This window comes from Odocoileus virginianus, chromosome 5, assembly GCF_023699985.2.
Source record: "Odocoileus virginianus isolate 20LAN1187 ecotype Illinois chromosome 5, Ovbor_1.2, whole genome shotgun sequence".
Classification (NCBI taxonomy): domain Eukaryota; kingdom Metazoa; phylum Chordata; class Mammalia; order Artiodactyla; family Cervidae; genus Odocoileus; species Odocoileus virginianus.
Window position 1 is genome coordinate 85,712,000 of NC_069678.1, and position 14,204 is coordinate 85,726,203.

The 14,204-nt window shown below is 49.2% G+C and overlaps 1 protein-coding gene across 7 annotated transcripts in view; it reads right to left on the reverse strand.

Annotated features, from left to right (window-relative positions):
• Positions 1-817: 817 nt before the first annotated feature.
• NFYC (nuclear transcription factor Y subunit gamma) overlaps positions 818-14,204 on the reverse strand; it is a 62,177-nt gene continuing 48,790 nt past the window's right edge. For 6 of the 7 annotated variants that reach the window (XM_070468354.1, XM_070468353.1, XM_020886073.2 and 3 more), the window contains exons 6-10: positions 11,903-12,076; positions 8,521-8,679; positions 4,921-5,028; positions 2,496-2,555; positions 818-1,240 (exon numbers count right to left, since the gene is read on the reverse strand). In XM_070468354.1, coding sequence (XP_070324455.1) covers positions 1,121-1,240; positions 2,496-2,555; positions 4,921-5,028; positions 8,521-8,679; positions 11,903-12,076 — 621 coding nt within the window. In that variant the 3' untranslated portion in view covers positions 818-1,120. The remainder of the gene's footprint in view (positions 1,241-2,495; positions 2,556-4,920; positions 5,029-8,520; positions 8,680-11,902; positions 12,077-14,204) is intronic. The other variant, XM_020886070.2, reaches the window with a different exon arrangement.

A 14,204-nucleotide genomic window follows, 5' to 3' on the forward strand; every position in this document is an offset into this window, starting at 1 on the left:
CAAGTCCTGGCTGTAGATGCCTTCTGACCTGCTGGCTGACAAGGGGCCTGGGCTGCCCTCCATGGCAGATGCCAGGCCTTTGGTAATGGGCATGGCCATAGCAGGCAGCTCAGAGTGCCAGCATGTGCCAAAGCCGGAGTGGAGGGACTTACTCAAGGCCTTGCTTGAAGGATAGAGAACTTCCTCCATGAGCAATGCTCTCTTGACCCTCAGCCAAGAAGGACACAGGCTGAACCTAGACCATGTGCCACACATAGTCCAGGAGGCAGGCAGGCAGGCAACCCCAAGCAAAGGGTTCCATGAATGTCCTCAGACACAGAAACCCAGACTCCAAATTATCTAAAATGAGATTTATTGCATTTCATGCAGTTTGAAGTCCATGCAGCAAAGGAGACTAGCACAATTTTTAACGCATTTAAAAATAAAGTTGAAAATGGGGGCGGGGGGGGGGGGGGAGTGGTATGCACAAAGTTCTAGTCTCCTTGGGTCCCTGGAAGAGAAGGGTTTGGGAATGAAACCATCCACTCTCCACGGCAAATGAGTCTTGTAAATGCAGGGCATGGTCCCACGGCCTCTGGAGGCAAATCCACAGGGCTCTGGGGCAGGAGCAGGGCCCAGGGAGAACAGCACTAGTGGAAAGGAAGCTACACACATCACCCAACTTCACCTGAGGGCAGAACAAGGTGGCGAATCCTGGGGCAGCGGCTGTTCTGAGAGTCGGGAGACTACACACACCCCTGGGGAGATCTGCTCCTAAAAGTAGTGGCGGTAAGAGCCCAGAAAAGTAAAACAAAAGAAATACTTCTTAACCACACTCTTTGAGAAAATGCCATAAATATGTTATTTAATATTTTCATTTCATAGCATTGGACACACAGCTCAACATATTGAAATACTGATTCCTTGGAGAAAAAAAAATGAGAAAAAAGGAAATAAAAAATATTGCATCTTTCTGTTGGAGAATCTCGGCCCCCAGGCATGGGGCGTTGTGCACCAGTGTCCTAGCCTGCAGGAGGCGCGAAGGTCGGCGGGGTCCTCTGGGGAGGGAGGCGGTGCCCATTGCCTGGGGCTGTATGGCAAAAATTGTGTTGGGTGTCCTTGGCCTTGCCAGCTCAGGCCCTCAGTCGCCGGTCACCTGGGGGGCCTGCCCGTCGGAGGGCTGGTTGGCTGACTGGATGAACATGGGCTGGGCGAGGTCCTGGCCGGCAGGCATGGTGACTTGCTGGATCTGGTAGAGCTGCTGTGAGGAGTGGAGAGGAGAGAGTGAGGTCACCCCAGGGAGAGGGGCATGCAGCTCCCTATGGGCCTCGAGTTGGCTGGGGGCCCTGGATACCTCAACCACTACCCACTGCAAGGCGTCTGAGGGAGGAGAGGAAGTGGCAGTCTGCTGGGGCTGGGAGCAGCAGACCCAGGAGGCACCAGCCCAGTGGGAGGGGGGGCTGTGTGGTGGGCAGGGAGGAGGTGCGGGGGGTTGCATTTCCTGTGGCTTTCACTTCTCTGGGCTCTGCCTCTCCCGTTAGCTCAGAGCCTCGAGCTTGCTGCACGCTGTTCCTCTGTGACAAACACAAGCAACCTGAACCACTGTACCAGCAGCCTGGAAGTCATCATTTCCCCAACTCTTGGTAATCCTCACTGGCAGGGACAGTAGGGTTTATCCCCTCTTTTTCCTTAGAGTGTCTGGTTCAGGCTGAGGCCCCTGCACTGGCCCTGATGGGCAGGCAGGTCACCTGGGATTAGTCGCTTCCTACAGCTAAGACCTGCGAGGGGTGGAGAAGATGCTCACGGAGCCACCAAGAAAGGTTAGGGTCAACTGGACACAACTTCTCAGGTGTTTCCACAGAAACCCCAAAGCTAAGACCCCCCTGACACAGGAGACCTGGCGTGTGAGCCTAGCATCTGGTGCTGGCAGAAGCCAGAGCTGTGTCCTGATGCCAGCTCCTCCCCTTTCTGGGCAGCAGAGAACATAGGCTTACGCATGTCATCCTACCATGTCCTCAGGGGTCTCTGGGGCCAAAGCACGGAAGGAAAGGCAGAGGGAAAATGGAAGATTCCTTCCTCACATGGGTTTAGAATTACTGAATTCCAGGCACCGAGAGAGCTGAGAGGTCACACATTCTCTGCATTTCAACTAATCCATGAGATTAAAAAAAGCACAGCTTAGAGCAAAGCTATTCTTAAAGGAGACTGGAGACCTGCACGCTAGTTCTGGTTCTGCAATGAACAGCCAAGCAAGCACAGACAAGGCACTTCCCACTTCAAGGGCTCAGTTTACTCATCTGTAAAATGGGCACGGGGGCTATATAAAGTCTAGGGTTATTTTAAACTTCCACAAGTCTCTAAACCTAGAGGACAAGCAAGACTTGTTTTTAACAACTTCAGTCCACTGACTGTGAAAAGATGATGGGAAAGCTCCCCCACGCACCAAACCCACAGAAAGCACCTGTTACCCTCCAACAACTCCTCCTCCTCTGCGCCTGCCTTGGCTGGTGTCCTACCTGTCCATCCGTGAACTGGCTGAACTGCTGCTGTCCTTGCTGGACCTCTGTCTGTGTGATCTGTAGGAATCAAGAAGGCAAAGGAGGCAGATGAGCCGCAGGGTTTGGTCCATCAGTCCACCAGCCCACCAGCCCAGAGAGGGTCGTGAAGATCGAATGGACAGTGCATACGAGGTGCCTGAACAAGGCCTGGCATGGCACAGGGGCTGGACGAGTAGCAGGAAAGCAAGGCTCCCTCCCCCACCTCTGCCCCGAGCGCTGACGGCTACTCAGAGCTGGCACCACAGACATGCCCGCAACCATCTCTCTTAGCGTCCACACAAACCCCACCCCCACCCCAAACCACCCCTCACTATAAGGTCTTCCTGAGGCTCAAGTCTAAACAAAACCACCTAGCTCCTAGATGCTGACAGGACAGGGCACAACATTTACAGTTTAGGCAGAAACCCTAAGAGTCTGTCTTTCAACCTGTGATGGCAGACTGCAAAACACTGGGCAAAGTGGTGAGTGGTTGGTGGGCTCCAAACCAAACCCGTATCACCCAGGTTATCTCAGTGGAATATGAAACACCCTGGCAAGCAGGTGGCCTTGGCCCTGGAAGCCCTTGTGGCAAACCTATGAAGTACTTTTTCCGAGACAGGCCACACGCAACCCTCTGGGCCAAGGGTGGGGGTGGGGGGGCAGTAAGGAAACCATTTGTCACATGTACTTAAAATCTTATGTGGGCATTTTAAATACATTTTAAAAGAAATTTACTGATATGGAGAACTGCCTCATCTAATGCCAGCTGCTGGAGACAGCTTGGTAGACTAGAAAAAAGACTGAAGAATGTTTGTGTGTGTATGTTATCTATGGAACATTTGACTAGCTAATGCTTTCTGTGTACCTTCTCCTGGAATCATCACAGCCTCCCTGCAAGGTAAGGACTGTCTTCTCGAGTGTCCTCACAATGGCCAAAAACAACCCATCAGGCCTACCCATGGGGCTGCGAGAACAATAAGGGGACAGGTGTGAAAGGGTTTCCTAACTACTGTTCTTTGTTTTGGATCTTTCTCCTCCCACGAGGGCAGGAGTTAAGTTTTGTCTTTCCATCTCCCAGTGCAAAGTAAGTACTGAAGAAATACCTGCAGAATAAATGAGTGATCCTGAGACAAATGGAAAATATACCTCACAGATGAGGTTTTCATTGTTTCCTGTGGCCAGCAGGACTGCCCTTCACATCAGTTGAACAGAGTTCCATTTACTTTTAAATTCCATTTACATATAATTTATTCAACAGTCAGTCAGCAAACATTCACTGAGCACCTACTAAGTGTCAGACTGTTACAATTACAGTCTGTCAATCGGTTTGTTATGAAGACTCTTGACTGTCCTCAGGTGCCTCTTCCTGCTTCTTTCCTTCTCTCTGTAACACCCAACTCTCCCCACTTTCTGGCTTTAGTTCCTGGTCCCAAAATTGACCTCTGGGGAACCAAGAACTCTTCCTTCTCATTTCTTCCCATCCTGTGCCACAGAAAGTTTCTGGATCCTAGGCTAGAATCTTACAGGTTTAAAGGGGGCGGGTACACTAAAGAGTGGAGCAGTCTTGAGATCTGATTCCTTGTCAGTGAGCAAGCCAAGGAAGGATGGATTTGGAGTAGGCCCTTTAACCATCCCAGAGACATGGAACTCAGAAGCCCGGCACTCATTCCTCATATTTTCCCCAATGAGATCTTTGGAGACCTGCTCTACAAACTCAGCTCTGTCACCACTGTCAATAGATACATCGCTAGAAATGCAAGTGGGCCAGACGTGTCCAGCTCTTAAACGATCACTGCTTTTTTGAGTCTGAGGCAAAAGAATTGATTAACAATGCCTCCCCGTCCAGCATTCATGTTGCAAATAATGCCCACACCCCCAATCCCCACGCCCAGGGAGGTGGCCCCCTCAGCACCTGTGGCTCACAGCATTCAATATCTTGGGGCATGAGGGGAGAGGAGGGGGCAGTCTCTGGTTAGGGGTGCACAAGAAGGTGGGGAGAAAAAAATCTAAGTAGCTTCCCAAAGGGCACAGAAGATGCCAGGACACAACAGTCATTCAGGTTTAAAGATGGAAACTGAGCCTGATGGTGAGGCAGCCTGTGAAAATGCCTCCTTCAGTCAGACCTGCGCATTTATACACATCAGGCTTTCCTCAGGTATCCTGAGACTTCCTCAGCCTTGTGTTTCCTTGTCCGTCAAGAACAAGGCAGTAAGAGACACACTTTGAATCCAATCCTTTGATAAACCCCATCTGTCCCTTGGGATACAGAGCACACGTGCAGAATGTGGAGGTGGCTCTTGCTGAAGATGAGGTGGCCAGAGAGTTGTGTGCTGAGCCCTCCTTTCCAGTCAGAAGCCAGCTCCTGCTGGCCCCCAACTCAGCCCTGCATCTCTGGGGGACATACCTGTTGAGCATTGGTGGCAAGCGTCTGGATCTGTCCCTGTACAACTTGGGTGCCTGATACAGGCTGGGCTAAGCGGATATACTGCAGCTGGCCGGCATTCAGCTGCACCTATGGCAGGGGCAGAGACAAGCAGACCACAGGAGACTGAATGCAACCTTGAAGAGGCAAACTTTTCATGACAAGAAATAGTGATTGTCCCCTACCCACCACCCACCACCTCTCCAAAGAAGCCAACTCTGAAAAGCTCCTTTTTAACAGAGACCAAAACAAGCAAAACCATAACATCCCAACCCCGTAAGTCACACAAAAGAGCATGTTCCTTGAATGGATCTGGGGGAAATTCCCAGAGGATTCTGTCATACATGTGAGAACAGCACGGCTGGACCCTCAGTATTCACTGGCTCTTAGCTGTCTGCTCACAGTTCATGCTAGGAGTTTATGCCCAACTGTCTTGACATTATTGGAATGCTCGTACCTTAAGTGTGGGCCTCTCTCTCCTCCATCTCCACCCTTCGCTACCCCAGTTCCCAGCATGGCTGATCCGTCCACCAGGAACCCAGAGCAGATGGTCATCACTCAGGACCCCAGCCCGAGAACTACCCAGCCCCATGCTGCACACCTTGGAAGAGAAAGCTGGCCCGCTTTACTATCTCTGTCCCCAAGAGCCAGGACCAATGCAGGTCTGTGGGACTTTTAAGGATCCCTGGTATTCAGCACTAGCCTCTGGCCAAACACCTCCCAAGGGGAAGCTGAATCAATAAACCTTTCACAGAATACCCCATCATGGGAAACTAAAGTTACAAAAATGCCCTTAGAGTCCCTCAGGCTTACGATTAAGTCTCAGATAATACAATAATACCACATGCTGCATTTAATTGCATGCTAAAAGCCTTAACTCAGGCTCTTAATGCTCCAGCATACCATGACGGTATTAGTGCTTTGAGCATGAGAATGAGGAGAGGATCAAGGCAGCTACAGTGCGAGGGGAACTGTGGCTCAGCAGAGAAAACAGTCGGCAAAGGAAGACTATGGACAGTCACGCTTAGGATATGAGGGATGAAAGAGGCTCCAGGAAAACCGGCAGATATGGTTTCCCTCCATCTGGGGGCCTAGACACCACACTCCAGAAAAAAAGCTGCCTGACCTGCTTTTCTTTTAAGGGTGAGCTTCTTGAGGGTAATAGACAAGTCATGCCCCTTTGTCCTGGAGAAAATTTTCTTCTTGCCTTCAAGAGTTAACTTCATTTTACGGGCTTTTACTTACATGAGTAAAATGCTGATAGATGAAGCTCCTGCACAGTGTTAAATCAAACTGCTTCTCTGAAACTTCAGCTTCAAAGAGGATTTGAACCATCAAGAAAAGATAAACACTGAACCAAGAAAAGAGGAACATTTAACCAAGAAAAGAGGAACACTGAAGTTCCTGGTAGAACATTCCAGAATTGTCTAAAGCAAGATGGAGGGACACAAAATCTAAACCCACTAAGAGTCTGGTTTAAGGGAGACAGGGCAAGATATTGTGACCTGCCGTCATTTCTCTCCTGAGAACTTGCCGAGAAGAGTTGCCAGGAAGTTGTGATGCCAAGCCTAACCCCCCACCACATCCCACAGTGCAGCTTCCAGGCCAACGTTAAGTTGCTTATGAGGAGGAAGATAGCTGTGTGGAGGCTTGGGAAACCTCACATGCCGAGACTGGTGGTGGTCGGTCCCAGGAGTCTCCAGAACTCCCGCCAGGGACAAGGGATGGAAGACCGCAAGAAGTCTGGTCCCAGGAGTAGGGAAGTACACTGCCAGCCATGGGGATTTCACATTTCCCAGCTGGGAAGAGCACTTTGCAGAAACTCAAATGGGACTGCAAACTTGTGAGTCAAACAGTTCTGAGCAGTTCTTAGAAGCAAGCTCTTCTTTTAGGCTTGGGCTTAGATATCTGGGGATGCTCTGCTCTTCAGTCCTCTTCCACAGGGATAATCCTGGGGACCCTCACACCCTTTTAACATTAACTACAGCAAAGAAGCCCACCCCACTGGATGGAAATCAACCCTGAATATTCACTGGAAGGAATGATGCTGAAGCTGAAGCTCCAACACTCTGGCCACCTAATGAGAAGAGCCGACTCACTGGAAAAGACCCTGACGCTGGGAAAGACTGAGGGCAGAAGGGGGCAAGAGAAGATGAGATGGTTGGATGGCATCACTGACTCAATGGACATGAGTTTGAGCAAACTCTGGGAGATAGTGAAGAACAGGGAAGCCTGGTGTGCTACAGTTCATGAGATCACAAAGAGTTGGACATAACTTAGCAACTGAACAGTGACAAAGCAAAGAAGCCCACTCCCTGGGCTTTCTAAAGAGGAGCATAGTTTCCTTCCTGAAAGTTACCACTGATACTAGCACTCTGGTAAGTCTACAAATGTAGACTCCTATGGAAGCATACAGCGAAGACTAAGTCCTAAATTCTGCAACAAGTCTTCTGTGCCCCCAAGTCTTTAAAAGACTCAAGTTAAAGTTACCACAAAGTGGGAAGTCTACTCTGGCTTAGATGATCTTATTTTGGTGCTCTCACATGCAAAAATGAGAACCATTTATGAGAGAAGTCATGGGTTGGTGGCTGTAAGGAATCTGAAATCGATAGGTGCTTCTGGGTGTATGTGGTCACCCCGCCCCAACCCCACCCCATGTAAGAAGGAAGGGTCTGGGAGAAAGAGAGAGAGAGATGACAAAGAAAGAGATAGTGATGCACATACCCCCCTTTCCTCAGCTTTCTCTTGGCCTATTACTCTGTTAATTAAGAAGAGCAGTCCCCAAAACAGAGCTAAGGATACTTTTCAAGCTTCCTTCAAAGAGGAAGTGGTTAGCCAAGACCAAGTGAGGTTCTGTATCTGCCTACATTTCATTAACAATAGGAAAGGTGAGAGGCAGGAACAGACCTGCTCTATGTCATGCATTTTCCACATTTTTTGTGGCAAACTGACCAATGAATAGGTGGCACATGCTACGACAAGGACTTGTTTCATTTTTTTTCTTAAATAAAAAAACAAGTACAAGTGAAAAAGCCAACAAATATAAGAAATGAAATCCCTCAAGGCACATAGGAAGTAGCAGTCCACAGTGAAGCAATAGATAAATTAAATGAAAGCCAAAAATACACTTTGTTGCAGGCTCCACTGGGAACTGACTCATGAATATGCAACAAGTGTATTTATGGCCTTTTCTATACACCTCCCTCTTATTCTCTGCAAATCAAGACAGGACTGCCTCACAGGGCCTTTGGGCCTTGGCAGGGAATAGTGGCTACAATGACCTCTTTGCGGTGGGAGGGGAACTCTATAGAGGAGCTGCCCCATAGTGGTGAGTCTGAACCTGGATTAAAGGAAAGCAGGGAGTACACAGTGAAGCCAGCTGTGGTCTAGGGTAATGGAAATACAGGTTTACAACAAAGTGTGCGTGCGTGCGTGCGTGCGTGTGTGTGTGTGTGTATTAAAATCTTTAACTATTTCTGATTGTTACTGTTGATACTATTGATACTATTGATCAATCAGATTGTTCTGGTTGATACTGTTGCGCACAGCACCACACAGACCTGAAGGCAGGGCAGGGCTTACCGGGATCTGCTGGATCTCCCCTGTGTTCGTGATGATCTGCTGCATCACCTGCATGGTCTGTCCAGTGCCACTCTGGGCCTGCTGGGCTTGACCTTGTGGCTGGGCCTGGACAATCTGCACCTGCTGACCTTCTCCAACTTGCATGGTCACAGGTGTCGTCTGGAAGGAAGAGTCATGAAAAAGCTGACTGCGTTATAGCCCAGAGCCATCAGGCCTACCAAGGGGTTAATGCTGAGCAGTTAACCAGGAGCAAAGCCCTCCTGAATGCCTGACCTCATCTCAACACCAACAATACTCAGCCTACAGAGTCCCCTGGGACTACGCACACCACACGCAGAGCACTGATAAAATCATTCTCCAAAGTAAAAGACAGGAAAGCCGAATGGAATGTTTGGCTCAGGGTGCAAAGTATTTGCCTCAACCCCAATACCTCTTTCTATGCTTCAAATGTTGCAACTTTTCACAGCCCCACCAGTGACAGAAAGGCACGTGTGGTAAAAAAGAATTAAAAGCAACTATCATATGATAATTCGCCCGAGGCTTGGCTGAAGTCAAGCCTGGAGCAGGTGAGTTTGGAGGGCAAACCAAATGGGAAGTGGGGTCAGTTTAGGACCCTGGGCTGCTTCCTCGGCATGCAAGGCACTGGAAAAAACATAAAGGGCACACCGGCTGTCACCCCCACTTAGTCAGAGAGTGATTCCAGCCCACGTTGGCCAGCTGGCTGCTCCAGATCACAGCATGGCTTCCCACAGGAGAGGCAAACGCCCTTAAGACCTGGACACTGTTAAGACCTGGATCTTAATTGAGGCTATGCAAGTAACACTTTAACAGAATTTAGCAAGAATTTTAACTTTCTAGAAATAGGAATCTCAGATTTAAGGAATTTCTGTCTAATGTATACAAAGATTCTGTGTCTCACACACTTAGGGGATTATCCAACCCAACGAAACTTGCTCCTTTGAGAAACAGTGGATTCAAACTGTCGAGAGGGTCAGTTATTTCTTTAAATCTCCCCTTTACAGCAGTAAAGATGTGACCTTTACAGATCCCAGCGTAAGTTGCTCATCTGGTGGTGGTGCAAGTAGAGCCTTTAACTACACCTCCAGCCCAAGCCTTCACTCTGGGTATGATGTCTCCCCACTTGAAACCAAGAACCACCTCCTCAAGACGACTCTGAGAGTCTTAATGAATCCTGGTCTTTAATCGATGTTGCTATCCCTATTGCTCTTACATTCTGACCGCACAGGTCTACTCTGCAGTAATGTTACCAGGGAAGGGGAAGGTGTTCTGGGAACTGTAGATGGGACTCAAGGGATTCTAGGTAAGGAGAAATGACTACAAACTGTCGGAGGGTAGGGAGAAAGATGACAGAGGGTAATGCGTGCAGGCAGTGGGCCAGGTCAACAGGAAACATTTCCCATTCTGACACCACGATCTCCAACTCAGCCTGCTCCCCAAACCTCCAAAAATGTTTCCAATTTTATGACAGGAAACACAGGATTCACTTGACCAAAATGTACTTTCCTCCCAATTTTAATACGTTATCGGTCCTACAAAGGTATCTGAGCTCAACTTGAAAGAGCCACTCCTACAGGCCTAGGGAAGTGTGACAGAGCGCAGCCACAAGGCCTTCCTGAACCAGTCAGACAGCGGAACAAGAGCTGGGAGATGCTGGGAGGAACCAAGTCACCACCCTCACAAGCCTTATCAGCTCCAAGCTGAGCAAGTCCAGGGTGGCAGAGAAGAGGCAGATGAAATTCTCGCTGACTTAAAAAAAAAAGAAATGCATACTGCCAACTCATCACTGTCCTACCAGCTCAATTTTCCCAAGAGGATTTCCAAGGTACTTCTAAATCATTTCAGGAAAATGAGGGCTCATGTTAGCCTGGCAGATGTCAAATCACATACAGCGTGCCCTGCAGTCGGGGCACCATAGTCATGAGCTTTTCAGAATGATTAGCCAATCAGGGCCAGCTCTTGGCAGACTCCCTTGAAGCTAGCCTGTACCAGGATAAAGCCTTAGGCAGGCAAAGCGCTCACCACTGCGGAGGCACAAAGAAGGTCCCTGAGGCATCATGCTGCAGCGGATGCCTTGAGGCAGGGACTGAGATGTGGTCATCTTTAAACCCCTCCTGCCCAGCACTGTGCCTCGCAAAGAGCAAGCACTCCATAAACTTCCAAATTATGGATAAAAAAGTGAGCAGGGAATACATTCTAAAACCATAATAATTTAAACTTAGCTCTGTCCCAGTGTTTTTTCTTCAGGCAGACCCAGCTCCTTAACAGAACACACATGGCTGTTTAGGGTGTATCCTCTGCCTATCTTTTCAACCTGCCTAGACGCTCCCCTGTGCTGGCTGTACCCTCCCCTCCGACCACCCCCTATGCTGTTTCTCTCCACCTTTGCTCATGCTGTGCCCTCTCCTGGGAAAGCCCTCCTTCCCCCCTTTACTTGATTCATTCCCATTATTCCCTCTAAGACTCACATTATTCCTGTCAGAGAACTTTCCTCCGACATTCTCTGCTACCACCTCCCTCACATCTGTGTCAGGTACCCCTTGTGAAGCACTCCCATGACACCCTCTACACAATGCTAAGAATATCTTACACTTCCCACATGGCAAGTGGTGTAATCTGTAAGTATCTGTAGCCCCAACTAGATTCTTAATTCCTAAAAATAGGGCCTGGTTTATTCACGCTTGTATCCTCAACATAGCATTGGACTTTAGCTAAGAGGACACTCAACGTCTGATGGATAAACAAATTAATGACTGATAGGGAATGTGGAGTCGGGGCTCAGGAAACATAGCTCTCTTTAGCCTTTCATGATCCCCAACAATGTGGATATTAACTGCTTTCACAACAATATTATCAGAGAGAGAAGGAATCTTCTGATTACTGTTATAAAAAGAGAAGGTCACTGGACACATCCGGTGGGAGACAGAAATGATGAGGAAAAGGAGAGGAAATGTATGCAAGCTGGCAATGATGCCTGATTGCCCCCTTAAAGATACAAATTCCCATACTGGTGGGGAGACGCAGACAGCAGGCATGGAGTCCACTTGAAAGACCTTTTACGAAGATGTTACTATCTTCAAGAAGGCATCAAAGAGACTTTTTTCCTCCTAAAATGTTTTAGGGACCCCAGAGAATGTCCTGTTCACTGCACCTTCCTCATTTGACCCATGAGGATGCCAGGGTCCAGAGAGACTAGGTGACACATGACCTCAGCGGCCGAGTCTGGGGGCAAGTCTAGGTCTCAAGAATCCAAACCCAGTGCTCTACAATGATCTGACTGTCCATCTGCCCCAGCCCCACTTTGCCCATCCCAAACCTAAGGGGCGCTGTCTTGCTGGGACGGCACCCTTGGCCGCTCACAGACCTGGCCCTGCTGAGGCTGTGCAATGATGATCTGCCCAGGCTGGATGGTGGTTGTGGAGCTGGTGGTCTGCTGGCCTTGCTGCTGCCCCTGGACTTGAACGGCAGTAGGCTGCTGAGCCAGCGTGAAGTAGTACTGAACGGGCTCGGCAGGAGTCACAGACTGGCGCACCTCCTCCTGTGGGGCAGAAGGAGAGGCAGGTAAGAGGAAAAGAACCGACTCAGCAGCCGCCGCAGTGAATTTCCATTCTTCCCCCAAACGGGCTCTGCGCAGTTGCCTGCTGAATGCTGAGTTCTCCACATTTGAAGCCAAGGGAAAGTGGAATTTGAAGAGACCAGTTGTGCTAAATCAAACTAAAAATAACAGATTCCATAGGCTTCACAAAACAAACGTACAGCCAATTTTCTGAAGTACAGAGTAATCACCCATTGCGTGATGAGTTGCAAATGGGCAAATAATTACCGTAACTAAAAACCACGCGCTAGCTGTGCTTGTCAGTAAATGCTGTCAAGGCCTGTGATCTGAGAACAGTGCTAATTGCAAGCACCCCAAACACTCAGGCTGGCTCCCAATCTCCCAAATAGGCAGCACTCTCCTTATTTCATTCCCCCACCACCTCCGGAGGGAAAGCGCAGGGGAAAGGGACACAGGGCTTTTTCTGGGTTGGAATTTCAGAAGCAAATGTCAGGACTAAGAACGTTGGTAGGCAAGAGCCCAGCTTTTCACAGCATGTCGAGAGCTCGGTGGTCACTAAGGCCGTGTCTATCCAGAATTATATTTGGTTTGGTGGTACTTAGCCACGGAAGCGCAACCCAGGGAGCCTGAGGGACAGCTCTCCACTGGGGTGCTGCCTTGGCTGACTAGGGAGGTCGCATTCTGGCCGACCTGCTGGGTGAAGAGCCTGTTCCTTCTTCAGCAGACGTTTTCCATGGCAGAAGGAGTAAACAACCCTCTCCCAGCCACCTCGAGCTCACAGCTGAGAGTGTAGGATGTTTACACACACTACAGCATGGTTACAGTCTGAGGGTCCGGGGTTGGCTGGCCCCTGACCACTGACAGAGGTCGGCGTCTGCTCCGGAGGGGTGCGACTCACGGGACCCCTGCCTGGGACAACAGAAACAGTACAAACATACAACCACTCGGCTGGCTGAGCAAAAGTATCAGCTAAGTTTACTCGCTTCTGTGCTCTGGACTGTTTTTCAGGCTCAAGGAGAGAGGAAAAGACTTCTCCAAGGAACAAACCCCGTGGATTGCCTCAAAGCTCCCCAAAGAGACATACAGAGTTGGTATTGACCCTATCTCCAATCTGTTCTCCCACGGTCCTTTTCTCATGAAAGCTTTTTGTACTTGCTGATCAAATTCACTACCTTCCCTGCTAGAATGACAGGCCTATGAAGGCAAAGCCTCCATCTCTCTTGCCCCCTACTGTCCCTATTACTATTCTCCTTTCAGGCACTCAACAAGCAGGTGCTAAATGATAAACGAATTCATAGAGTTGGGCAGACAATTGGAGGTAGGCAAGTATTTTTTTTTTTAAACCCAAGCTGCATGCATGCATGTATGCTTAAGTCGCTTGGTCACGTCTGACTCTTTGTGATCTTATGATCTGCAGCTCACCAGGTTCCTCTGTCCATGGGATTTTCCAAGCAAGAACAGTGGAGTGGGTTGCCCTTCTCTTCCCCACGGGATCTTCCTGACCACGGGATTGAGGCCAGGTCTCCTGCACTGCAGGTGGATTCCTTACTGGCTAGGCCACCAGGGGAGCCCTAACCCAAGTGGGAGTATGACAAACACTCTTGAACCCAACAGCTGTCAGCAACAGACAAGAACCCCTAAACTCTTGCTCCCTCTAGGATTCTGCAGCCACCGTGTGGGGATACACTCTTGTCCACTGTAGGATGGGGCTGGGTATTCTTTTGCTTCCCAGGGACTGAGGGCCCAGGATACTAAAACTAGGACTGCGGAGATCCAGCTTCTGAGAAACTTGGATCTCAGCATGCAAGGTTCCCTGACGTCCATTCACCCAGCCTAGGCAGACACTTTGAACACTCTGGGTTTCTAACCTAGCTCTTCAATAGGAACCAACTTTCTAAGTTAATGTATTCTGTGCTTCAGGCCCAAACAGTATGAACCCTGGACATGATCATGCTGAGGCAGAAGAAAAAGGAAGCCCCCTTTTATTTGCATCTAGGTCTCAGTTTCCAGAACAACTTAACTGTGACAACATTATCTCCATTTCAACTCGAACTTCTCACCCTTATAAATAAAGGTCCACCAGTCAACTAGATCTTGGCTATGATAGGGG